Genomic DNA, 27,112 nt, shown 5'->3' with positions numbered 1-27,112 from the left:
AGTCAAAAACATAAACATGCATGAACATGAATTATTGTGACGCACCAATAAAAACAATTGCCGCAGCGCATCACGGGTAATGGAGTTGTATGTTGAAGATACGCACATCCAATTACTTGCAGAGTTTACTAATATTTCTCATCCCAAAAATAAAGGGTGACAGCGACTCAGCGACAGAATAATTTGTGTCCAACGTGAAAATTAAATTTAATAATAATAAATACATGTTTTAACGAGTTCAAAATAGTGAAAATCCAAAATAGCAGCTTCGGGGGCGTTGACCGTTTCTATTCTCGCGAGATTTCGTTGAAGCGCCCAGTCTCAACGTTCTTTTTATTTATTACTGAACAAAAAACAGTAACCCTGTGAGAACGAATGAGAAACACACACATACAAACCATACCAGCTTCTGAATACAACCAATGCCAGACTACTAGCTCCCTTCGGTCTGAGTTTCAAATCACATCTCAAGAGCGTCAGCCTGAGGACGTGAACTCTCGCGATGTTTGCTATTCCTGCGAGCTTTCAGTGGCGTCTCTTTCCTCTTTTTTTTCCTCTCATTTATTTTTCCTCTCATTTATTTATTTATTTATTTATTTTTTATCATCCAAAAAACAGCACAGACATACGACATACCGATAGAAATTACAGGATGTGATTAAAAAACAACGTTCCCGCAGGGCGACGTGAGCTCTCGCGTGTTTCTCGCGTGCATCTCGCGAGATTTGCGTCGTTCGCACTCAAGACTCCATGATCTGATCCCGAGCGGCGCGATCATCCCTGCGTGTCCCGCGCGCGTTCATGAGCGTCGTGCGGCGCTCATATCTCCGCTCAAATGGACCAAGAATGATCTTGTGAGGATGGAGAGCGTTAAACTGAAGAAGAGCAGTGCTCTAAGTGTGGCCTTGAGATCCACAGCAGATGAAGAAGATGATGAAGGCCAGAGAGCATCGAACCCCCGACAGACGAAGTCAGACGAGCCCCGGACCAGAAGCCAGAGCCCAGCTGAGCTCAACATGCTCAACAAAGCCTGCAAGAGCAGCTCCAGTCTGCTGCTGAGGAAAAGGAGGGTGAAAAGGCACATGTCCGGTATCAGTTCATCTCATAGTCGAAGTCTGGACCGACAGACGTTGCTGAGACACCGAGCCAGTCCTCAGCTGCAGCTGTCAGACCGCCAGTGGGTCCGCCAGGACCTGCGCCGGGGCTCAATCCACGTGCACGACCGGCTGCTGGCGTGGTCACACCCGGCACGGCCTGTGCTGTGCACCGTGGACAGCACTGCAGCCGAGATAGCGCAGCGCCTGCAGCAGGCCGGTGGCAAGACGTGCTCGGTCCTGAGGCTGAACGCTAAGAGCTACCTGTCCACCGATGTGAATGGGAATTGCGATGGCGAATACCCACTTAGGCACCTTCACACGGGGACTGAGAGCCTCGCAGACCAGCCAGGTGACAGGTTACGGCTCCTGCTCCTGGAGAAGGACCATCCATATCACCAGCAAGAATATGACATCTTCACGCACTCAGAGGCCAACGTGGACCGCACGTCCCCTCAGGACGAGGACTCCATGAAAAGATTTGCAGGCTCCGATGTGGAGACCAGCAGTGCTTGTGACGACCTGAGCTCCGGGGCCCGGTTCAGCCAGCATCGGGACTCGCTCAGCGATGACATGATCTTGGGCACGGATGCCTCGGCGTTCGACAGCAGCGCTACCGAGGGCCTGGATACATACGGGAGCTCTTCGGACGAGCTGGAGCTGGACTGTCCGACGGAGCCCATCCTGCCGGAGCCCATAACAGTCGAGGCCGAGTCGGCTCTTGCCGTCGGCGCTGACCCTCCTGCTCTAGGGCACAGTCCGGATTCAGTAGGCACACCGTCCGATTCGGACTCCAGCCCGGCCCTGTATGTTCAGCTACACGGCGAGGCTGCCCGGCGTCTGGGCCCCGATGAGAGGCCCCTACAGGTCCAGAATGATTTTCTCTTTAAACTGGGATTTAAGGACCCGTGGCGGGTCCAGGAGGAGGGGATGAACACTGAGCTGGGATCACTCCTGCGCTTCTACGCAGGTAAATATCAGATGCATTTGCTAGTGTCTACTTCATGAATGCGGCCTGTGTGAGAGTCATGAGGCAGATGTTTTACATTCTCCATACATGAAGACTGCTGAGTTTGCTGTCAGCTGCTGATGTGTGTTCATGGAAATGACACACCTGAATTTAGAGTAAAAACACTGACTGTGGCTCATGTACACAAACTGCTGCATGTTGACGTAGGCAAGATCGATTCACCATCTGTGTATGTGAAGTCACAGTCTGTTATGTGACAAATCCCTTTCAAACTTCCTAGAAAATTGAACTGCTCAAAGCAGTAGCTTTCATTTAGTTCTCAGTTGTTTTATTTAGTGTCAAGGTTTGTCTCTTGAAGTTTCTTCTGAAATTACTTTTTATTACAAGCACTTCTCATGTTCATTGACTTTTTAAGATGAATCACTTGTTGTATTCCTCAAGTGTTTTAGTTCATAGTGAGATTTGCAGACTTTGGCAGCTTGGCACAAATCTGAGCACAGCTGAGATTCTGACATTGACAGTCCAGAGGAGACACGTGAGGTCTTTATCTCAGGAGAAAAACTTACAAAAGAGACTTTAAAGAGATCATGATTTGTGATTGGAATGGCTTTGAATTACTCCTCATACAAATTTTACTTTACAAATTGCACAAGCCTATTTTAGAGAAACTGAGTGCACGTGCATGCAGAAGATTTCACTTGAGAGATCAGCTCGCTGAGTTCACGTGACGTCAGGGTCAAGCAGTTGTTATATGACACGTGCATGTCAAAAATAGTGCCTACAACCCTTTAATTATTTACTTGCTTTAGAAATGGATTTTCTGAACGTTACAAATGAATAACTGGCCACACTTTATATTAGGTGTCTTTAAGTATGCACTGACAAAAAATGTTATGTACATATTGTGTTGTTGATGTATGGTTAGGTTTAGTGGTGCAAGGGAAGGGACAACGTGTAATTATAGATGTGATTACAGAAATGAAATACAGCTGTAATTACATGCAGGTATTTTTTTATATAAAAGTACAATGTAAAACTATATACACACTGCACAAAGCATTGTATCAAATGATTAGTTTAAATATTACTACATAGTAGTTAAAGGCACTTTATATAATTTTGGACTGAATAACCTTGCAAATTTTACTTTACTGAAGTGATTACAAACTTTAAAAACACACATGCAGTAAAGTTTGCATGAGACATCAGTTCATGTGATATCACAGCTATATGATGATCACATGCCAAACATGACCCTGCAGTAGCTGTTTTTAAAACTTTAGCAGCAGTACGAACAAGCATAAATTCACAATGATCCTCCATGTTTATGTTCCCATGGATCTCTCTCTCTCTCTCTCTTTCGTCGTTGGTAATAAACATGGCAGCGTTCTCTGCTCCCACGGATGCACATGACATGGCCACAAAACCATTGTGAGCTGCTCTTGTCGCTTGGACGGCGCTCTTGTTCCGGTCTGTTCATTATCATTCAAATGAAAGGCTGAATGCTGTGTTGGTGCATTGGAGGGTGAAGAGAGAGAGGGGCGGCTCATGGGTTCTGGATATTTAGATGCTGTTCACCAGGCCTTTTCTTGGCTCATGCTCCCTTTACCGTCTCACGCCAACGTCCATTGGCCCGTCGGCCAACAGTGGGCTGCAGGAAGCGCTTTCATTCATGCCGCTGAGAAAAACAGGGCTGTGAGGAATACGGATGGGGGAAGGAAAGGGCTGTGGGATTTGTTGGGCAGAGCAGGAATGGATCTTAGCAACTGTTGGAGCTGTTGTCTTAGGGTTAAGAGCTGATTTAATATGAGCTGCTGACAGATTCATACTTTTACAGTGTTGACTAGACCCTCCTCTAAGGCTTACACATACTTTAACCGTATAAAGCCTACTGTATCGTATTTGATACGCAAATTTCTATGGCCTCTAAATGATCAAAACGTTGATGAAAAACCTGTTGCACACAATCTGCTACATGCTTTCTGTTGTCTGATTGATAGTCTATACTTTTCTAACAAATAAAAGGCATTTTAGTATATTTGTAAAAATGAAATGTCCACCTTCAGCTTGTGGTTCACATGTCTTTTTGCTGTGAAATCTTTACTGATTTTTATAAAGCAAACATAAGAATAACTTTGATATTGTTAGTAATATTTCAAGATGAACACTTTCTGGACTGAAGCAACTTGGCTTTACTTGATTATCCATACATTATTTTTCTGAAAAATCATGTTAAAATGTGGATATCAAGCTTTTGAGCAACGTTTATTTGTTCCTCTGTCAATCGCCATTGTATTGCATGGCATTATACGTTTCGAAACTACAGAACTTTGATCATAAAACTGAACATTTAAATATCATCTTACTAATACATAATACATTATTGGGAACTGATGTATTTTAAGTAAGTAGTCTGCTATACTGTTATAAAGAGCTCTTTTTTTTATTTGGTCTAAAGGTTCAACAAACTATTCCATTTTTTAAAAAAAAGTATCAAATTAAATGGAAGGGGGGAGTATTTGGAAGCTTTATAAAAAACTACATTTCAATTTCTTGCTACTGCTTGGCGCCAGATTCTACCAAAATACATGAATTTTAGCATAGACTATGAAATTAAGAACCTTACATTGAAGTGTGCCCGCATGAAAAAGATCATCGGTAATGGTAACGGTAGTCTTTTGACTTTCTTTCCGGTGAGCCTGAAATAAAGTTTTGTATTGGTCTGGTGTCTTGGCAGATGTTGGCTTTATTAAAGCTGCTGCCCTCATGTGATGAGGATTAATGGCCGGTCACCTGATAAGACGGATCAATAATCACTCTGCAGTCAATATAACGTACAGTGTTTCTGCAGTGTCTTCCAGTGTTATTATCATTCCTGGCATTGCTACAGAAGCATCCGGAAGCATGTTCCTTCCCCCGTCTGCGGGCATGTGAAGTATGTACAGACTCTTAGGGAATGTCAGGCATGTACGGCTCACTGTGGCTGGAGGAGACGCATTCAGTCTGAAGTGTGTATTAATCATAGACTGTAAAAAAATATGACGTGACGTCACCCATAGAGTTCTGAACAGCAGTTTTGACTCGTAAATGAGGCCGCGGCCATCTTAGCTGCACGTGACCGCACGTCACTCACGGATAACTGAAAATGGGCAAAGAGGCGGGACGAAGTTTGAGCCCATGCGACTTGTTGCTGAAACCACGCCCGCCCTAGCCATCTGTCTTAGATACTCTCTAAAATATTAATAAAGATAGCTATATCATTAGAAAGTACTAAAGGATTACTGTCAATCTACGGTGATTTTTTTACGATAACGTTATAGATGCTCCAACACCAGTAGGCTAATTAATTTGTGTGGGGTGTGCAAATAACACAAATCAAATGGGATTTCATACCTTTATAATGAAATAGAGATCGCGAGATGAATCCAATCCGTGGCACTTGGGTAAAATATATGTACAAGATGTATATCTCTCAAATGTTCTCTCAAACTAATGAGCACGTATCCAAAGTATAATTTTTCAAAATAGTGCAGCAGTTTTAGTTATATCCAAGCAGTGCTGTCGGAGTTGTATATCCTCCTGGTATTGTCATTGTAGTAAATCTCAGGAACAAAACTTTTAGCCAATGCCACGACGATCCAACAACGTGTGTTCCGCATGCGAGCACATGTACACAGACTGACATCTGTCTCGAGTATGCAGCAAGCCATATATTGTATAAAATAATACAGAAAAAAGCACAAATACGACTGAGATGCCAAATTCAGCGGCTGAAATGAGCTGCTGAGGTAACATGATGGCTCACAGACAGCAGCGGCATACCTGTCACTCAAGTGACCACGCCCTTAATTATGCAGAACTTTAAGGCTTAATATAATTTAAACAGATGAGCTATAAAAAAAATTCACCCCCCTCAGAGTTGTCATGAAGGGCAAAATTCGCAGTATAGACCAAAACCACAATATGAACCAGACTGTAAACATGTTTTTTTCTGCTGTAAACTTGGCTAATTTAACATGATGGTCAATGAGATTCTGCTCACTTCTGCAGCCTGTCCCTAGCGGCCAGTCGATGAATTGCAGTTTAATTCACTTCCGTATTGGCTTCACGAGAAACAGGGGGAGGTTGCCGCTTGGTATTAATATATGGACATCATGGAGCTGTAAAGTGCCCCAGTCAAAGTAACTTTTTATCCTGTCATCTGAGATGTTGCATGATCATGAATGATATGATAAATGTCTTATGGCTACAGGTTTTCTGGTCATGGTTCTTGAGCTTGAAGTTTGTCATGCTCTTGTTTGATATAAGAAATATATTTGATCATAAGGTGCTGTTTTAATAAGCCCAAGAACAGGAAACATTTGGAGCTATTTGAGTTGAATGTTCTCAAAGCCATTTCATGGTTTATTTGTGATCTGACTGATAAAGCGGGTGCGCCGTCAGGATTTTTGTCAACCTGTAAAACAACTTTGTTAGGTAACATATAATATCTAAACATTTCATTGCTGCTGCTGAGCCATCAAGCCTAAAAGAATATAAACACAAGGCAAAAATGTGTGAAATATCAATGTGTTTTGCCTCCTAATAAAGTTGTGTGTTGCTCATGCTCTGCTGCAAGAACAAACTGTTACTCTTTTGTTGTAAGAAGGCTGTAAACACACTTTTCACCTTTTAAATATAGAATATAGTCAAGTTGATTATATTATATTATATTCAACTTGACTGGATTCCATATATAAAAAAAGTAATACATTACAATACTGTGGTATCTGGTTCGGCTCTTAGTTTTATGACAATATGTCATGCATATAACATCCTTATGTCATGTCTGTGTGACAAGTTAACCCTCAGGGGTCTGAGGAGAGAAGAAGAAGGAGAAGTTTTGACATGCCCTGACATTTGTGCTTTTTTCAGTTGTTCATAAACATACTAATGGAAAAAGTGTCATTACACTGTATTCAGCACAGACTAGGCTACAATAATATGTGAGGAACATGTATGTACATGTTTGTGTTTTTGAAGGAATAACGTTTATGCGTGGTTATTGAAAAACAAAAAACTTAAGTCACTGAAATAAAGCCAAAAAATATATATTAAATCTTTGTTCACAAGACTTCTGGGTATTTGAGGTTGTAGACTAGAGTTTTTGCTTCAAAATGAGGTAAAAATTATGCTGCCTGCTTGTTCATATAAAACAATAGAGGGATTTAAATTTTCTAAAACATCTTCGGTCAAGAAACACAGTATGCGTGGAGGCGTGAATCCTCATGTATAATGGGTGATTCTCACCTGTGAAGACAAAAGAATCACATAATAATGACCTGAAATGACTTGCATATTAATGAGGCCTTTCAGTCAGGTAGGCTGTGAAAAAACCCTCTGTGATCATGATTCAAATCTCATCATGGTGTAAATCAAACATACAGAAAAAACAGCAATACTGTGAAATATTATTACAATTTAAAATAATGGTATTCTATTATATTCTTTAAAATATGATGTATTTCTGTGATGCAAAGTGTCTGAACAATTATGTTACCTCTATGGCATTTCATATAGGCTTTTAGCTTAAAAGCATGCACATTTGGAGAAATATTGATGGATTCTCATATGTTTGTCAATACAGAAGAGTAATATTTATTCAGGATTTATTGTCATTACTATGAGTGCTGGATACTGTGTTTTCAATTCATACTCGCAGCCGGAGGGCGCTCTGTACACCTTTAGTCCACAAATGCCTGAGCACTAAAGAAGAATAGGCAATCCAGGAACTAACCGAACTAACAGAGGACAGAGATCGCTAACTATGGCTATTCAAAACACTTTTCAAGACAATAAATACACGATTGAGACGATGAATGCATGTATTGACTCAGAATTTGCGTCTGAATAGCGCTCCCTCCGTGGGCGTGGCCGCATTAGCGGATAATGAGCTGAATCACGGATTTCTGACATGGCTCTCTTTTCATACAGATTACATAAACACAGAATATTTGTTTTCGATTTGACTTACACGATTTAAAACCTGTCATTTCAACGTTTTTTTAGACACAAGTCTAATTTTTTTGTGATTAGTATTCACTAAGTTACAGTTCATTTTCGGAGAACTATCAGATTGGACTTCCTTCAGAGGGAGACGAGAGATCATGCATCATGTTAGTTTTCTTTATTTTACAAAAAGCACAACATTTTGTTTTTACTCTGAGTGTACACAAATGAAAGAAGATATTCAACAGATTAAAATGGTGTATAGCTCTTAATTGTATGTGCAACATTAACGGAGTATTTTGAGTCTCTTTCACACTGGTAAGAAAAAAAACGCGGTGGTATCGCCGGCGATACCCTCAGACCTCAGAGTGTTAATATGACATGACCACAATTAAGTGAACTGACCCCGTCCATTTTCATCCATGTACCATATTATGTATTTTTTTTTTAGATTTTATAATGTATAATTTTAGTATGGATTTCTTCTCTTTATGCCACATTTATAGGTGTTCCAGTTAAATAATTTATTAAAGGTGCAATATGTATTTTTTCATCCGCTAGAGGTCACCTATTCAAAACAAAGGCGCAGCTTGATGACGCGAAGTTTGAGGATGTGAGGAATCTTGGGACATGTGGTCTTCACCTCACAGCCGGTGGAAAAGAATCGGGATAGGACATGGGCAGAAATCATGTTCATGGATGCGATTATTAACGTTACTGTAGTATGAAGCAGAGCAGGGCCAAGTGTTGTGGGAGCTGACCGAGGCCGCTGGAGCGATTGTTAATGAGAGACGAACGCAACATGCCTCAGGGGCAGGTGAACTTTTATCATGCCACAGTCGCCGTTTCCGCTTTTTCCAGTCATGAGTATGAGGTAACACAGCTCAGTTTATATTAGATACATTTGAGTGTGTTGAAAATGATGTTATAACGTTACTCTGTGCGTTCACTCAGCGGCTGTGAGACACGTGTTGCATACTCCAGTAAGCTAGATTAATATTAGAATATATTAAATGCTGGATGGGCTGTTTAAATGGCATGCAGTTAATTTTAAAATGCATTGTATGATGGAGAAAATTCTGTATTACTGTTACTAAAAATAAAGCTGCATGGTACTCACAAAAAAATCAAGAAAATTAGATTTAAACAATAAGACGCGTTGAGCTAGCTATATATCAATGATTAGTTTTCTGTCTATAAATGTATCAAAACAGATGTTCTCTTGTCTAGTAAAATGTAATATATTAAAGCATCTTTGGTGTTTCCATGGTTTCTACAAAAATAAAACCAGAAACCAAGGTTAACACCAAGCGGCAACCTCCCCCAGTTTCTCGTGAAGCCAATACGGAAGTAACTTAAACTGCGATTTATCGACTGGCCGCTAGGGACAGGCTGCAAAAAGAAGCAGAATCTCATTGACCATAATGTTAAAACAGCCAAGTTTACAGCAGAAAAAAACATGTTTACACTCTGGTTCACATTGTGTATTGGTCTATACTGCTAATTTTGCCCTTCATGACAACTCTGAGGGGGGTGAATTTTTTTATAACTCATCCGTTTAAACTATATTAACGCCCTTAAGATGGCCGCGGCCTCATTTACGCGTCAAAACTGCTGTTCAGAACTCTATGGGTGACGTCATTGACACTACGTCCATATTTTTTTTACAGTCTATGGTTAACACGGATATAATGCCATTGACAGGCGACTCACTCACACGTCCTGGATCCTTGGTTAAAATTGTGATTTTCTCATGATTTACAAATAGTTGGCAACATTTGGGATATTATAAGTACTCAACTGAACAAATTATATAACACTGGCCCAGTGCTTTTTGGATATTTTACTGCAAAAATCTTACATATTGCAGCTTTAATTTTAGTGGAAAACTAAAGAAAGACATAAAAGTTTTTATGTAATTGCCAATATATTTTTTACATTTGTTCTTCATTATAAATCAGGTGTAGTGCTGTCATCTCCTCCATGTATGTAATCCTGAGTTGTGTTATTACTATAATAGCTTGAACCCCCCACCCCCATTCCAAACACCCACACAGCACCCCCAATCTGATGTATCATTTTTATTTAGTTTTTCCTTTTTTATTCAGAATATTCACAAAATTGTTGGTTCTAAACTATCTAAACTAGGACTGCATGATATATTGTTTTAGCATCGATATTGAAGTTGATCCGTGATCCGTATGGACGACGCACAAAATTTGACAAATAGGCTAATCAATTTTCTTGTCCCTAAAAATCAAAATAATGTATGGGAAACTGTAATATAGACTGCAGCAGTGCTAAACTGCTCACTTCATCATATAATTAACAACACAAACTATCAACGTATGAATGAAACTCACTAAGACTGCCTACAGTTTCTTTTCCAGGGATCATTTTATTATATCCATACATATATGTGGTTAACAGTCAAATCACATAAAACAGTGAAATTGATCCGGAACTCTCTCCTGTCTTGCCTGAACCCGAGACGATGGCGTGAGCTCCACTGACAGTCTTCACTCCTATTGGTTGTCGCCCACTAAATGTGCTGCTCATTTGCATAAAATAAATGAGTTCTCCGTTTTCCAGCTTGTTATCTGATTTAATGAAATCCACCAGTTTTGTGATAGGTTGTTATTTGGTGTGGGGCCATGGTGGGCTAAGCTCCTGTTAGAGCCGACCATGGCCCCCCTGTGGTGCCGAGCCTGGTTTACTAATGTTTTGCGAAGTTGCAAACCAAATTTGGCACAAAAGCATCATACTGTTTACGTGTGCATTGGTGCCATTTTTCAAACAAATACTTGATATGGTTTGGTCTCTAACTGAAACAGATATACTTGTTGTGTTCTGCTAGTTGAGACCTTTTCATCGATGACACAAGTCTATCTGTTATGTACTATGATTTTACACAGGAACTTTTTTTCATGCAATGAAAATTATAAAGCACTTCTAATATGTCAGCAAATTTAAAAGCACTTGTTCAGTGATGGTCATATTCCCTATATTCACTGTAAAGACAAGCTTCTAAGCTTTAAAACAACTCCTTTTTTGTGTTGGTTAAGCAAGTGGTTGTTAAGTAACATGACTTATTAGGGCCCCCGCTTTATATTTAAGAGGTTATGGTTAACGATTGATTTGTCAATTTAAACAACGATTGATTATGGGAATTAATGTAAATTGACATCCCTATCTATCTGTCTTAAAACTAAAACTTAAAACTACACTATTTCAATCTTAAAACATTTAAACTTCAAGATTCCAAAACTTCTTCCAAGTTTTTGCCAGACTTTTTCAAGCCATCATCAGCATTTGTCTTGACAAACTTTTTTTTTTTTATCTAGTTCTTGATTGTTTTCTGCAGTATTTTTTGTCATATGTTTAATTAGTATCTCTCTGTCGCTGTCTCTTCAGCAACACACACTCACTTTGTCTGTTACGCAACTGTGTTAGTCTCCGGTCTTCCTGACAAACAGCTCAATTCACTCAAGCACGTGTGAGTGAATGTGTGTGTGTCACACACTGTGCCATTCTGCCCTTTTACACTCTCACACATCATACACACAAAAACTACTGCTGCAGTTTTTCATTACACTTACAGGACAGTACAGACATTTACAGTGGGTCTCATAAAAAGGTTGTAGATTGCTCTGAGCTTCAGCTGCATGATCCATTTTTTTTAAATACTGTTGTATAGCATTAATGTGACTGTGGGCTACAAGTGATTTCCCTCACTCACTACAGCTGTAATTAAAATACACACCTTACACCTTATATTTACTTTCCCAGAGACAAAAAACCTTTATACAAAGTAAAAAGAAGTAAAACGATTTTTTATTATACTTAATATGTTTTCTTTTTAAACAACATCACAAGTCAAATTGTTACTTAATAGAGGTGTATATTTATTTCCCCATAAACTAAAAAATCTAAATTAGATGTAATATTTTTACTTAATAGTTTTTACTCAATATTTAATTTAGTTTACTTGCTATGACAACTTTGAAAAACCTTAATGTTCCTCTCTAGAGTATTTTTAGTAGCTAAATATGGCCAGTGAATGGTAAATTGAATCATGGTCAGTGAATGGCTTTTTCTGAAGTAAATGTACCTTTCGTGACATAATTTACAAGCTATTTTTTGATGTCTTTCCGTGATTGAAACACGGTTATATGAGAGATAATACAAGTTGTAATGTATCTTTCCTCGCTGTCCCTGTTTCAAACTACAAATGGCTTACAGTGACTCTACACATGAAACTGAGATAAAAGTATTTGAACTTCAAAGACAACTGCTGCGTTCCAGTTTGCATACTATCCATCCTAAATAGTAGCCTAATCAAAATTTGAATTAGTGTTTCCCAAAATGTAGTATGGTAAAATGAGTACTTTTTCCAGCTAGAATCTGAAGTGCAGATCCATGCTCACTCTAATGGCTAATATTGCCCACAACCCATTTTGCATTGGATGAGGATTCAATTAAAATTAAAGCTGCAAACAGTAATGAAAGGGCCCTCAAACCCGTGTCACCGCCACCCGACGGCTTTAGGAAAACAGACCCAGGCAATATGCATTTAAGTATATAAATATAGGAGGAAAACTCCAGTCATTTGTATTTGCCACACTTCCTGCTACTAGCTGGTGGCAGTATGACTATAACTAAATTTTGGCATGTAGATGTCTTCAGGCCAGGGCACTTATCAAACGTTAAGAGGCAGATTGGACATTGTATGCCCAAGTTACAACAACTTCCTGTTTCGTGGTGTTAATCGCATACATTAACACTTATCCAAGTGTTGCATGATTTAATGTGTTTCTAGCATGTTTGGTACTTCGTGGCATATTTAAATGTGTTTCAGGGAGTGAATTACAGTGTAAAGAATGGCATTTCTTGTTGCAAACAGGTTACGCTGTGACTAACTGAATAGTTGCATGTAGTTGTCCTCAGGCCAGGACTCTTATCACACATGTGAAGTTTGGGGCAGGTTGGACATTGTATGCCTGACTTACAAAACCTTCCTGTTTCATGGCGAAACATCAGACTTTGTCAGGCCTCCATGGGCACACCCTTCAACAAAAACTCAAGATCTTTGCAATTTAATGTCGCTAAGGCCTTAAGATTAGACTGACCAAATATGATGTTGTTCTGGTTAAATCTCAACGAGAAGTTAATCACAGTGTAAATCATGACTGTTCCTGTTGCCCGTAGGTAGCGCTATGACTGTAACTGAATACTGGCATGTAGATGTCTTCAGGCCAGGACTGTTTGGGGCAGGTTGGACATTGTATGCCCAAATTACAACAACTTCCTGTTTAGTTGCGAAACATCAAATTTTATCAGGCCGTCACAGACACGCCCTTCAGCAAAAACTCAAGATGTAAATTTTCACCACTTCTTGTTTGCAAAGTTTCATGAGTTTCTTGAGTTTTTGAGCATGTTTAGGCCCTCAAAAATCTGATTCATTTCGGAGAAGAAGAAGAATTGACTGAGCAATTACAATAGGGTCCTCGCACCATCAGTGCTCAGGCCCTAACTACAAACACAAATAAGTAATGTTTTAAAAAAACTACAAACCCACTTTACCACTTGTAGTTACCATTTGTAATACACTTGAACTCACTAGTGTATGAAAGATGGGTTCAAGTGTACTACAAGTGGTAACAAAATAAATTTTTTTTAATACAGAGAGTATGTTAAAAGCACATTTTAGTTCATATTCATGATATCTCACAATAGCACAGTTGAGTACACTTAAGATTATCTTAAAGCTGCAGTCCGTAACTTTTTTTTTGGTTAAAAATGATCAATCTTAAATCAATTCTTGAGCAAGTACATAAACATCTCCTTACCTTGATTACCTGATTCACAATGGTAAGCTTGTAATAATGTGTTTTAATCCGAGTGGTACTGGTACATCTGTTTAAGGACATGTCCCAGCTAGTAGGCTATATTGCAGATGGCGGATCATTTATAGCCTTTTCTCACAGCAGCTGGAATAATTAAATGTATCATTTTGATGGCGGATTGTATGGTATGACAAATTATTGTTAGAGATTAGACTGTACAGAAATTGAAATCCACAGGTAACACTAATACACACTAAATACACGTAGTTACGCAATGCTAAAGTTGTTAACATTAACAATTTGAGAACAAAGTATAACAATAATAATAATTTGCATGGTTTGCTGTGATATGAGCTCAGCTATCATTAGATTTAATCACCATTGTTAGCACGATTTATTGTAATACTTTTTTCTCAGTTGGTCAGAACAAAAGTGGCAGATTTGTTACTTATTTGTTCAGATGACACTACAATCTGTGATTCCGAAGTACAGTATCCTCACCAGTGTGGTGACTGACAACCATACATTCTCCTCAAAACATTAGATTCATTTGCGCTGTGCCGATGCACAACCCCACGTAAAGGTGATAATTCCGCAAATAACTGCAATTGCAGGTTTCAAAAAGAGATGGCGACAAAGAGGAAAAACTTACAGACTGCAGGTTTAAGAAGTACTAAAGAAATTTTTTTAGGATATTAAATACAAAATTATTGCGTGAAAATAGAGCATTTTAAGTACGTTATGGAAGTTTACTTTTTTTTCACCTGGTTATTGCTATAACATTAAAATAATGATCAGAAATCATATTGGTTAAGAAATGTGGTATTTTCTCTTTTGCTTACATTTTTCTTATGTACTACAAATTTTTAGATTCTGAATGGTATCCCTTCTTAATTTTTCTCTATGTTTATGAATAAATAAGTTCTGAACTATGTATTTCATATAGATGTGAGTTTGATCAGCGGCGTGTGCAGTGCTCATTGGGCTGGTGATGTGGTTGGTGAAGCGCTGCAGTAGAGGCTCAGATGGTGTTTGTGTATAACTGCTGTATTGAGCATCTGGATCCAGATGAGATTTCAGGAGATTCAGCAGCATCTTTGTGCTGAGCTGTCTGTCTCTCCTCTCTGTGAGAAACTTTAGAGGACACAACAGATCCTCCAGCCTCTCTGTGTGTCTGTGGGGATTTGAATGCACTGTGTGTCATCAATATATGTACTGTAATTGCAACTGTCCTCATACAGCCATCAAACATTTAAGTATTTACAGCTAAAGAAATTGTAAAAGATATTGTAAAATATTTTTATAAAATATATATAAAATATTTTTGAAAAAGATTTGTAAAATATTTACAAATCTTTTAAATCATAAAGATATTTCCATAATTGCCATTTTACCATTTTATCAATGAATTGTAAATCCTTTAATCATACCCCCAAACCGAAACATTTTATAGAGAATACTAAAAGAATAAATATAATGGACAGAAATGTGTAGGTAAATGACACTATATTGTAACAATTTAGCATTAAAAAGATATTTATGAGCCATTAATCCCACTCCTACCTCTAAACCTACCCATAACAATTTTTTAAAAATATGTAGTTATAAAGAAAAAACATAATAGATAGAAAAGGGTAGCACTTTATTTTGCAGTCCTGTTCCCCATGCCATATACTATGTACATATCAGATTGTATTTTACTAATGACTACACCTACCCCCAACCCTAAACCTACCCTTACAATACTGCAAATACAGTTTTTGGTAGGCTACATGGTTTTCACTATGAGGTGGATAGCCTAATTGTTATATAATTCAGGTGAGCTACAGGTTATTTTTATGGTATGCCAAAAGTGTTAATTTTAAAATGTGATTGTTGGTACATTTTACCAGTATTTACCATACTTTCAATACAAAAATTAAAGATAAAACCATTTTCTTTATAAAAAAATTTCTTTGTAAAATACAAGATTTGGTCTTTAAAAAGCCTTTTTCCAAAAGGTAGGCTACATCTTGAAAAGGGGGGGGTTGTCTTATATTCTTAAACTTTAAGGAAAAATATGGTACTAAACTTTTTTTTCACATGGAAAAAAGTCTCATATCAGACACTGTTATGAGCTGGCAACTGATCTGTATGCATAAAACATCAACAAATTTCATAATTTAATTTAATAATAGTCATTCAATCCAGTCAGGTCTTATTTCTGCTACCACTGTTCAGAGCAAGTGTTCAGCAAGTGGATGTCGCGTCTTTGTGATGCTGTATAACGCACATGCCATGCATGTACTAAACAGTGTACATCATCATAGGAAGCAGTAAATCCTCTGCACAGACAACACCCCTCTCTGAACATCTGGATCTTTCTGAAGAGAGTGAAGAATTAGCAGTAGTTTTTAGTCCTCTGGCGGCGGGACATCCTTTGACTCTGAGGTTGAAGTGTAGCTACGATCGAGAATGGTAAACTCATCTGTGCTTAAGCCCGCAAGACCTTCGTTCATCTTTGGAACACAAATTAAGATATTTTGATGAAATCCAAGAGGTTTTTTATCTCCCATAGAAAGCAACGTAATTACCACATTCATGGTCCACATTCAACAATTTCATCACTACCCTGTCACTCTCCTACGCAGCTGACGCAGTGAAGCACTTCCGTGTTTACGTCTGAATGCTGGCTCAGCATTGGCCAACGCTGTTCACGAAAGCACCACAACACATGCATGTGATGCTGACGCAGGAGACGGCCAATACTGAGCTGGCGTTCTGACGTAGAACCTGGAAGCTCTGCAATGTGTCTTCAATGCAAACTACGTATGAGAAGGACAGGGTATAGAGGAAATTGTTGAATAAAGTCGCTATATTTGTTTTGTTTTTGTGCACAAAAAGTATTCTCGTCTCTTCTGTTTAGTTGAAATGATGCTTCCTCTGATAATACAATACTTAAATATCAAAATATATCCCCCAAAAAAATTAACAATATGAAGGCATCAACTACATATTATGCTTTAAAAAAATGATGAAAATCATCAGATTGTGTAATTGAGCTGCGGTGGTGTGCCGAACCTCTCCAGAACATGTCACTCATAGTCACAAGCCTTTTAAACTCCTGAAAGAAATTATTCAGGAGTTTTTAGCCCCAATATGTCACACAGGCGGTTTCACCAGTGCATTAGGCCAAACGAGCAGAACGTGGACAAATATAGCCTGGACACACACCCTCTTCTGCTTTGTGCCGGATACTCAGAGGAGTGGATCTCCCTAACTGCTCAAAACAGGATGAGGTGTGTAAAAACAGAGCCCATTTCAGACTGCTGACCCATGAACGCAGGGTCTATGTCCTTGGAGTTATCCATAAGGCTGGAAGACAAGTTAGTGGGGCGTCCCATTTACTACAGCATGGAATGATTCACTTTAGGTCAGCAATGTGGAAAATTCATATGAATTCTGTAATGTGGGACTCAGTTCATCGACTTGGTAAATTAGTTATTTGCTAATCAGATGTGATGGTTTGAATTTAACGGGAAATGCGCTCAAACTATTATGAGGAACTAAGGTACTTTTAAAAGTACCGTTTACATTGTAGCCAATTATAGACATGTTAGTTGAATGTATGAACGCAATGGCCATTGAGAGGCGATTAAGTTATCATAATCAGCTCAGTAGTGAGTACTGAGTACTGAGCTGCAGATTCTACCCCATTATAATAAACACTGTACAATGCAATTTAAAAATGTAGAAAACATTGTACATACCCACTGTACTGTTTTGTCAGAAATAATGAAAAATATCTTTCATTCAACAGTTTTAATTTTAACTGCAAACTTTTTAAAATACATCAAGTAATACAACTAGTTTGTTTGCTGGCTTCCGTGGCTACAAAATAATGTGTTTTCCGCAAAATGGCAACCCGGGGTGTCAAAATACTATTGGGTAAATTGGCAGTGAGCGGGATCACACAGACAAAACAAAAGCATTCTGACACGGAACGCACAATTCAAAGTGGAATAACTGTCTGTAATATTGTTTTTCAGAGAAACAAGTATGTGAACTTAGCATGTTTCCCAAATTTCTGCAAACACGTTGTATTTTTGTCATTTAATAGAGTCAAAAAATTGACATACAGCACCGTTAATTAATAAACACTGAGCAAGCTATTGTTGCACATAAAATATCAATGTTCAGAATAGTGCAAAGAATACCAAAAAAACAGCATCACACACCAGAGATGGGTTAAAAGAGAGAGATTAAAAAGAGCCAATTTCTCTCCAAAATGGTGCCAGTTTTAGCATTTTGTGATAAAGACATGAGAATCACTGATATTTACCTCACCTAATGCACTGAAATAGGCTTAGATAGTGAGTTAACTACAATGTAATTCCATTCCATTGAATATGTTACAATTTAAACATAAAAAAAACACATTGTTCTAAAAGGGGGCATCATCTCCTACCTTTTACGCAGCTAAATGTACTTAAATGGTTATGCTGATATTATAATTTTTAATTAATTGCATTAAATATGGAAGTATTTCTGGGAAAACTTTTTGAAAAAAAATATATATATATAGAAAAGTACGGTGGTCTCAGCGAATAAGCTGCTTTATCGGCAGCATCCTATGGAGCCCCGGACATGACACGCAGGAAAAAAATAGTACACTAAATCGTGCACACGATTTACTAATCCGTTCCCTCAATTTACTAAAACGTGCGCACGATTTACTACTTCTTTCCCTCGATTTACTAAAACATGCGCACGATTTAGTAAATCGAGGGAAAGAATTAGTAAATCGTGCGCATGTTTTAGTAAATTGAGGAAACGAAATAGTAAATTGTGCGCACAATTTAATTTTTTTTCTTGCATGTCATGTGCGGGGCTCCGTAGCATCCAACACTGAATGAAACAAAAATGTTGAACTTGAAATGATGAAGGTGATCTATACAGGTGGAGCTGGGGAAGGTGGAGTGTTTCTGAAAGTGTACTGCAAATGCTACAGCAAATGCTGACCAAGAATTTGAGGGTTGAGCAGCGAGCTCACTGGCTGCTGATACAGCAGGAACCAATCATCTGTGCTCTACAGAGTATGATGTGATTTCAAGCAGATTGAGTTAAGGACCTAACAGCCATCTAGAGTTTCACAAAAGAACTGTGTATTAACTTGAGTATTTGTGATTTGTTACTTCACACCCCTGAATATAACAGGAGTTTTCACTCAGTCAGTTAGCTTGTGCTGAAGTGATATCAGCTTTGTTGATCCATGCATTAAAAGGATAGTTCACCCGTGACAACACTAGTTCGGGGTGTATATGTCAGTCAGAGAAGAGCTCTTGAGCAGGAAGGGCTGTGGTTTCCTCTCACCCGGGGAAAAAGCACAACACGCCTAAATCATGCTTAAGATCCATGTGAGGTCTCTCTGTCTGTCTGTCTGTCTGTCTATGGCAGGGATAGGCAACGTCGGTCCTGAAGTGCGACTGCCCTGCAAAGTCCAACCCTGAAAAAAAAAATCACCTGCCTGTAGCCTTACCCTGTGTCTCAGTCAGCTCCCTAGCTTCCTAGGTTGTGAATCAGTATATTGTGTAAATGGATCAGTTCCCTGACTACTGAACTAGGGAGCTGATTGAGATGCACACTTAGTAATCCTGAAGACATTGATTAGATTGTTCAGGTGTGTTTGATTAGGGTTGGAGCCAATCCCTGCAGGACATCAGCACTCCAGGACTGACATTGCCTATCATGCCTGGTCTATAGCATCAAGATTTGTAAGCATCTTTTTTTTTTTTTTTTCATTCACTGTAACAGGTCACCACATAACACAAGATATAACACTATAACTAAGGCATTCAAGTTAGACCAGTAATTGATCAAGTAGCTGGTCATTTTTTAACAACAATAAAAACCTTCACAAATACAGTGGTGTTAATACTGCGGTGAATCAGTGTGTTCACCAATATGAAGCTGTATGTGTAACATGAAGCAATGTCTGTATTTCCCTTCTCTGAAGAAGGTAATGCTCTTATGCATATCTGAGGTGTTGTTATTTATGAATAAGAATGGGTGTCATGTTAAACCTTTGCTGATGGTCTCGCTGTAAAGTGGGCTGCAGCGCTCCATGCGGCGTACCGTGGGGTCCTGACCCACATACTACTGCTGCTGCTTTTGGGTCAGATCTTGCTTGCTCTGCCTGAAAGAGGTGAAAGCAGAAATGTTGCTGCATAGTTAGTCAAGAACATGCAAAACATATTGTACATATGTTTCTCTATGGCTGATGTAAACTCAATCCAGATGGAACACTCCTAAAATACTGAAAGAATCTTTACATGTGAATGCAGTTCCCAACCTGAACTACTCTATTCTAGTCTTTTCTAACACTTACTGCTTAATTGTTATATTTACTAGTGCTGACTGCTGGATTCTACTCTTTGCTAGTACTGACTAATTCCTCACTAGTACTACTGACTGCTGAATTATGCTCTTTCTAGCATCTTCTGTTTAATTGTAATTTTTACTAGTACTGACTGATGAATTCTTCTGCTCGTAAATAGTACTGACTCCTGAATTTTGCTCCTAATACTGCTTCAGTCCACTCATTATTACTACTAGTGACAGCTGAACTCTACTTTCTCTCATCTAGTACTGACTTCTGATTTCTGCTCTTTAGTAGTACCAACTGCTGAATTCTGCTTTATATTAGTACTGACTATTGAATTTCACTCATTACTAATACTGACTGTTGAATGTCACTGCCTCTTTTCCTGTTTCTGACTGCTGAATTCTGATCTTTACTAGTACTGACTGCTGAATTCCACTCATTACTAGTACTTACTGCTGAACTTCACTTAATCTTTTCTAGTGTGCCAGAGTCACAGGCATTTGCTAGTGTGGAAGATTTTTACTTCACTCAGTTCATTTCCTGTACAGATAAATGCAAACAACAATTGTGCTGTGTGAAATGTGTTCTGCGTCTAAAGCTGCATTATATATGCTGACAGTAGGAGTGGAGCGGGGAAGTCAGGCTCATTTTTTTTCTCTTTTTTGCAGGAAAACCTCACAGCATCGAGAGCTCCGAGCGCATCCAGCTCTCCGGAACATATAATGTACGGAAAGGAAAGCTGCAGCTACCGGTGAACCGCTGGAGTCGACGGCAGGTGATTTTATGTGGCACCTGTCTCATGGTGTCCTCAGTGAAGGCCAGCCATACGGGCAAGATGCACATCCTGCCACTTATCGGAGGAAAGGTACTGAACCCATGCTTATTATCCTGCGGGGAATGTTTGTCCCAAACCAATGATCATACAGCCATTTCTCCCAAAGTGCACTGGGCGGAAGTAGTCAAAAAATAATTAATATTCTTCAGCATTTTGACAGTATTCTATGTATGGCTTAAAATGATAATTTTTCCAGCCAGAGAAACCATAACTTGGACCAAACTGCCATTGTTTTCAAGTAAAAGGTAATCTACGGATAGATTTGCATTAAATGATTTTCACAATGTGGAGTGCATTAAAATCATTTAATACACAAACTACAAACAAACTACCTGTCCATTAACCTTCATTCCAGCACACTAGGGTGACCACCCATCCCGCATTTTGCGGGACAGTCCCGAAATTGGGAGCTTTGTCCCGCATTTCTGTATTATTATCTTTTTTTCACAGCTACACCAGCAAAGATTTCATCTCACATACTGGATAAGAACCTCAAGAGCTGCTCAAAGCTGCCCAAATTGATGATTTAAAGCATGTAATTATCCATCCTGATGGCAAATATTTCCAACGAACAAAACGTGCGCCTATCCCATGGATGCTCGAGCGGCACTCACGGAAATGGTCGAGAACTTACGGAAAAACACGAGATATTCTCCATTAATTTCAACCCCCAAAAAATTGATTGCAACTTTTAGACACGACTTTCTTCTCACGTTAATAGTTCATTTAAGGTGGTTTCTATGGCGTTATTGTAATGACAAATATCAAGAGCGCATCAAATGCACAAGCTGGAAGCTCTCCGCTCACAAGTGGATTCCCTTCTCGCACGCGCCCTCTCTCGCTTACAAATTACATGTGCGTGCTCAAACTTTGCCCTCCTGCATGTGCACTCGTCAATCTAGAATAGTCCTCTCTCCAGGATTTAATGTTGCCAGAAGCACAGCATTATAGTGTGGGCACCCACCGGCGCATATATGTCAAGTTTGCCATCGAATCTAAATCAATATTTACATTGCATAATAGTAGTAAATTTATCTGTCTCACACGTGTCCCTCATTGTCCCACAAAATCACATCTACTGTCCTGCAACAGATCAATAGCCAGGTGGTCACCCTACAGCACACACTCCCATCAGAAATGAATGGTCACATAGACCATGGTGTAAGTCAATTTAAATGTTTTGTGTAGGAACTAAAATACAGTATGAATATAATTAAAATAATCGAGGGATGATTAAGGTGACTTCAATATTCACAGTGTTCCTTCACTTTAAATTGCCTGTGTGTACTGATCACCAGGTTATATTTATAAAGCAACTTTCCCAAGATCCTGGTTACTTTAACAATGAGCAACACTTAAAACAAGAGTTCAGGGAGAGGACAGACATAGTGGACATTGGTTAGTGAGTTGTAAAGTTTTATGGTGGTTTCGAGAGTTAATGAAGTGCTAAACAAACAGAGGTGTGTTTAAAGTCTCATACTCTGTCAGTGTTCATTTATGTTCTAGACTGCTAGACTAAATATTAAGTGCTTTCTGCCACATCAAGCATCACTGTTGCTGTTGCTCATAGTTTGAGCTCTTGATGTAAACAGACCTCTGACACTAATGAATATAATGTGTTTTTACCCCACTGCATGGGGAGTGTATCTCGTTCATGTGTAAGTTTGAGTGTTTGTGTTCAGGTGGAAGAAGTGAAGAAACACAGTCACTGTTTGGCCTTCAGCTCAGCGGGACCTCAGAGTCAGACCTACTATATCAGCTTCGACAGCTTCACTGAACACCTGCGCTGGCACCGACAAGCGGCTAAGGTGTGTGTGTGTGTGTGTGTGTGTGTGTGTGTGTGTGTGTGTGTGTGTCTCCTTCTACACACTACAGCTGATCCAAAATCTACTGAGTCGCCTCATTTGCCAACATTTTCATACAAGCAAAACTTTGATACAGACCATCCATTATCCTGAATGGTTACTGTCTTTGTATCATTGGTAAATGTCCAAAAACCATGGAACTACTGTGGTACCTTTCGTTGCTTTTTTCCAAATCAGTAACTGCTTTAGAAAGTAGGTCTGTGAACAATTCAAACAACAAAAATGTGTAATAAGTTTCAAATATAATAATAATAATTAATAGTAGGTTAACAGACAGTCTCACTAGGATTTCCAGGGACTTTTTTTCTGATTGCTACAGCTTTTCTCAAAAATTGTGGTGATATTTTGCACAAATTTTTTGTGTAGATTTGCAGTAAACCCCAATAAAATAATCATTAGGTATTTATTTAGTGATGCACCAAAATTTCATCAACTGAAAATATTTGAAGAATTTTCAGAAACGTTTACGTTTGATTAGCGATTCTCTGATGTCGCTTCTCCAATATCTTGATTTTAATCGATCTTCATTTTGATGAACCAAGATATTTTAGTCTATACTGTTTTCAGCTGATGTTGACATTATTTGTAGCACCTCCCATCCATTAATCACAATGAGCTTTGTGAATTGTTACTTTTGATATGAAAACAAGTCTCAGGTTCCAAATTCTGTCAATTTTATAACAAAATTTATAACAAAAATAAATTAAGTTTTGGTGCTTCTTAAGCCCTGGGTATTCTTAGTTTTTTTTTTTTTTTATGAGTATGCTAGCATAAGCACACAGTCGAATGCACAGCCTTGTAAAGTATACTTCACTTGACTGGAGTTACAACCCATGTAAATATATTTGTATTCTTTCATGCTAGAGCTGTACAAATGAGGGTACTTTCTAATCACTTTGCACAATCTGTCGTCAAAGTGTGTCCGAAAAAAGAAGATAACATACATATATTTTTTTCTTTTGGTTCCCCTTTTAGTGATTGCTACTATAGTAACACAAATTGCTTTCACTTATAGATGACATCATACCCTTGGGCGGCAGGCACAGCAGATTCCGCCATAGTCGTTGCCTGTGTTGTATAACGTGTACGTGAATGTGGGGGAGGAGGCATCAAGATAAGGCTGTGATTTCACTTTTAGTGTTTCTGTAAAGAAAATCCTGGAGGGACTGAGCAATAATACATTAAAGGTGGGGTAAGCCATATTTCAAACACGCTGTGGGACATTGTTGATATTTGAAATCAACCCAAACAAACCCACCCCTCTCTTCATTGCTCCACCTCCAAAACTCACCCTCCAATCCTAACCACCCTGCTCCGAGTCGGTCTTGAACCCCGATCACTCCTGGCAGGTTGAGGAGAGTGCACTATCAATGACGCTAAACACCGCATTCTCTAGCGATCGGCAGTGCACAGTGGTATACCTGCACAACTCTCACTATCTGGCCACTGTTACAGACGCAATGCGAGAGTGGAAGTCTGTTTATCACAGCTGATGTGCAACAAAATAATGTAAATACAAACAAGAGTTTGTTGTTAGCCGGCAACAACATAGCAGCACCAGACCATCAATGACACTCAAACCCAGTGTTACTCACGTGTGGAGCGGAATCAAAGCAGTCTCTACATCTGTTTTCAGGTTTTCCTGCTTAGCTCTCTCCAGCGCTGGAAAGATTTTCTAATATAAATGCAGGTCCTAAAGCGCTTGCCCAGTCATAAACCATAATTCCAGTGATATTCTTTTGAGCTCTTTTGTATTGTGTCCCATCTCTCTTTCTGCGATCTTTCTTCAAATCTCCCTCTTGCTCATTCTCTCTCCTCGACCGTCATACACCCCCTAATGCTGATTGGCTACATGTTTGTTGTTGGTATCAGTCCAACTAACTTCCAAACAGTGTTTTTGAAATATGGCTTATCCCACCTTTAATATAATGTGCTGCATTCTATTAACAGTGTGAATGGGGAATGTAGTGAGACCTGAACACAACTGAAGCAGAGAAGATTGAATCAAGAGAATTTTTGTGATCCGTACTCAAGTTCTGGATCACTCTATGTGTACTTTATGACTAAATGATTGAAATGTCAAGGCTTAATTACTCACATAGACTACATTAAGTTTGGCAACAAGTCTTTTTTTAAGCTTTCAAGCATTATCAACTGAAGTATGTCTGAAACACAGCTGGCCTGTGGATGTTTGTTAAACATTTATGTTGTGACCCATGTGAGACTATTCTCACAGTATGGTGAACTTTGCCTAGTGTTATTTTTCTTGCCGATAACTTGCATTTAGCTACTGATGTGTGTCCATTTCAGCTCTGAACATACTGTAAAGGGTTTGTGGGAAATAAACTCTGGTAGGATCTAACAGAAGTGCACACGTTCCCCTACTGTAAATCAGCGTGCGTTTTTCTGCTCATGGACTTTAGACTGCTGTGCTTCTGTAGCATGTTTACATACACACTCTCACCAGTTAATATAGTTCATACTGCAGCACCTTTAAAAAGTCTTGAAACACAGCTGTTCAGATATTCTGGAGCTTTTCATTAGTCTGATCTAAGCTACATTTGCCCTGAAAGTGACACCCCATCATTCCATCACAGGAAGAGTGTGAAAAGCCCTAGTTGTGAGTCCTACTTTAGCATACTTTACTACGAACGAACCATCCTAAACAAACGCAAGTAGGGCAAGCCTGGCCAGCCTATTTTACTGCGCCTTTCCCAGAGACAACCTTGTGCTGTGAGAGCTGTCCTGCCCACCGGGACCCTCAGATTAGAAAAACCTCACAAGAGGCAGGAAAAGCGTTTTCAGGCTGCTGTGTTAATGTGATCGTGTCATGTTTTGGATGACATGTGCTGTGTTATTAATGTTTTTACTAAGTCATTTGTCAGTCATGAATGATTGTGTTGTTGAGGAGAGTGTGCTGCTACTATATTAAGTGATCAGACACACCATTTTCATCTGTTAAACCAGAAAACCAGTGTTATTTTAGTATCATTGAGATACTATTATAGTTTTCATACCTTGATGAATGACCTGTATATCTGTCAGATGGTGTCTCAGAGGATCAGTTCGGTGGATCTGTCTTGCTGTAGTCTAGAGAAACTGCCACCCAACCTGCTGTACAGTCAAGACCTGACACATCTCAACCTCAAACACAACTTCCTGCCTGCTGACCAAACACTGCTGCAGCTCCAGAGGTCAGTGTGTGTTTCACAGATCAGCTCATCTTTCAAATTTCATTTGATTGCCTTTTAAAAGATTAATTAAAGTCAAGTTATGAGCATTCATTTGATTTCCAGCGTTTTTAATAATAAATTTGTATTAAATTATTTCCATAAAAAAAAAAAAAAACATTTTATAGGGCACTATTATTGCTACAATAAAAAAAAAAAAAAAAAAGTTAAATTTGTATTAATTCAATTGATTAGTTTTTTTATTAAAATTTTAATCTCCAAATTTCCTTTCTTCTCCTGCAGATTTTCCCGTTTACGGAGTCTCAATCTCTCTAATAACCAGCTGGGAAGTTTCCCACGGCACATCTGCTCCATTAGCACGCTGACAGAGGTCAACCTCAGCTGCAACCACCTGACCTCCATCCATCCTGATGTGGGCAACATGACCAAGTGAGTGTTTCAGCCGCAGATGCGTTTAAAAGTGAAGCAAGCATTTTCTGCAACACTGGCTGCAACTAGCGGAATTACAAAAATAAAGCATATTTTCAAATGACCTTGCAAACGCCTCTTTTGCAAGTTGCATCTCTCCAAACTCAAACATCACAAACACAGCTCTTATGGGTGCTTGTGAAGGCAACAGGTCTCAACAGGTAAAAGAAGGCTACTTTATTAATAAAATTTCCAACATAATAGGATTACTTTTAGCTGTGTTGTTATGTGTCATGAGTAAGAAATTGAGTAGACTAACGAGCGAATGAGAGTGTCTTGCTTATAATAAACCCATCTAAATGATCTGCACTGGGGCGCATTTTTTGACATGATACACTACAACAGTTTGAGACTGTCTACAGTGGACACCTCAAAGAAAACATTATAAACTCATACATTTGTCTTTCTGAATGGGTTCATGATGATGCTGTATGGTATTGAAGCGTCTATTGTAGCGCGTGGCATTGCAACGCCCAGTTCACTTTGACGTG

General features: G+C 39.0%; 1 protein-coding gene across 2 annotated transcripts in view; it reads left to right on the top strand.

Moving 5' to 3' along the window:
• The first annotated feature begins 669 nt into the window (after nucleotides 1–669).
• Nucleotides 670–27,112, top strand: part of phlpp1 (PH domain and leucine rich repeat protein phosphatase 1) — a 61,508-nt gene continuing 35,065 nt past the window's right edge. Inside the window, exons 1-5 of one of the 2 annotated variants that reach the window (XM_048163124.1) lie at nucleotides 670–2,064; nucleotides 20,931–21,127; nucleotides 22,780–22,905; nucleotides 26,008–26,156; nucleotides 26,436–26,582. In XM_048163124.1, the coding sequence (XP_048019081.1) occupies nucleotides 861–2,064; nucleotides 20,931–21,127; nucleotides 22,780–22,905; nucleotides 26,008–26,156; nucleotides 26,436–26,582 (1,823 nt within the window). In that variant the 5' untranslated portion in view covers nucleotides 670–860. The remainder of the gene's footprint in view (nucleotides 2,065–20,930; nucleotides 21,128–22,779; nucleotides 22,906–26,007; nucleotides 26,157–26,435; nucleotides 26,583–27,112) is intronic. The other variant, XM_048163125.1, reaches the window with a different exon arrangement.

This window comes from Megalobrama amblycephala, linkage group LG17 (genome assembly GCF_018812025.1).
Source record: "Megalobrama amblycephala isolate DHTTF-2021 linkage group LG17, ASM1881202v1, whole genome shotgun sequence".
NCBI lineage: Eukaryota > Metazoa > Chordata > Actinopteri > Cypriniformes > Xenocyprididae > Megalobrama > Megalobrama amblycephala.
The sequence above is the reverse complement of the archived record's forward strand: the minus strand, read 5'-3'. Positions and strand labels throughout refer to the sequence as shown.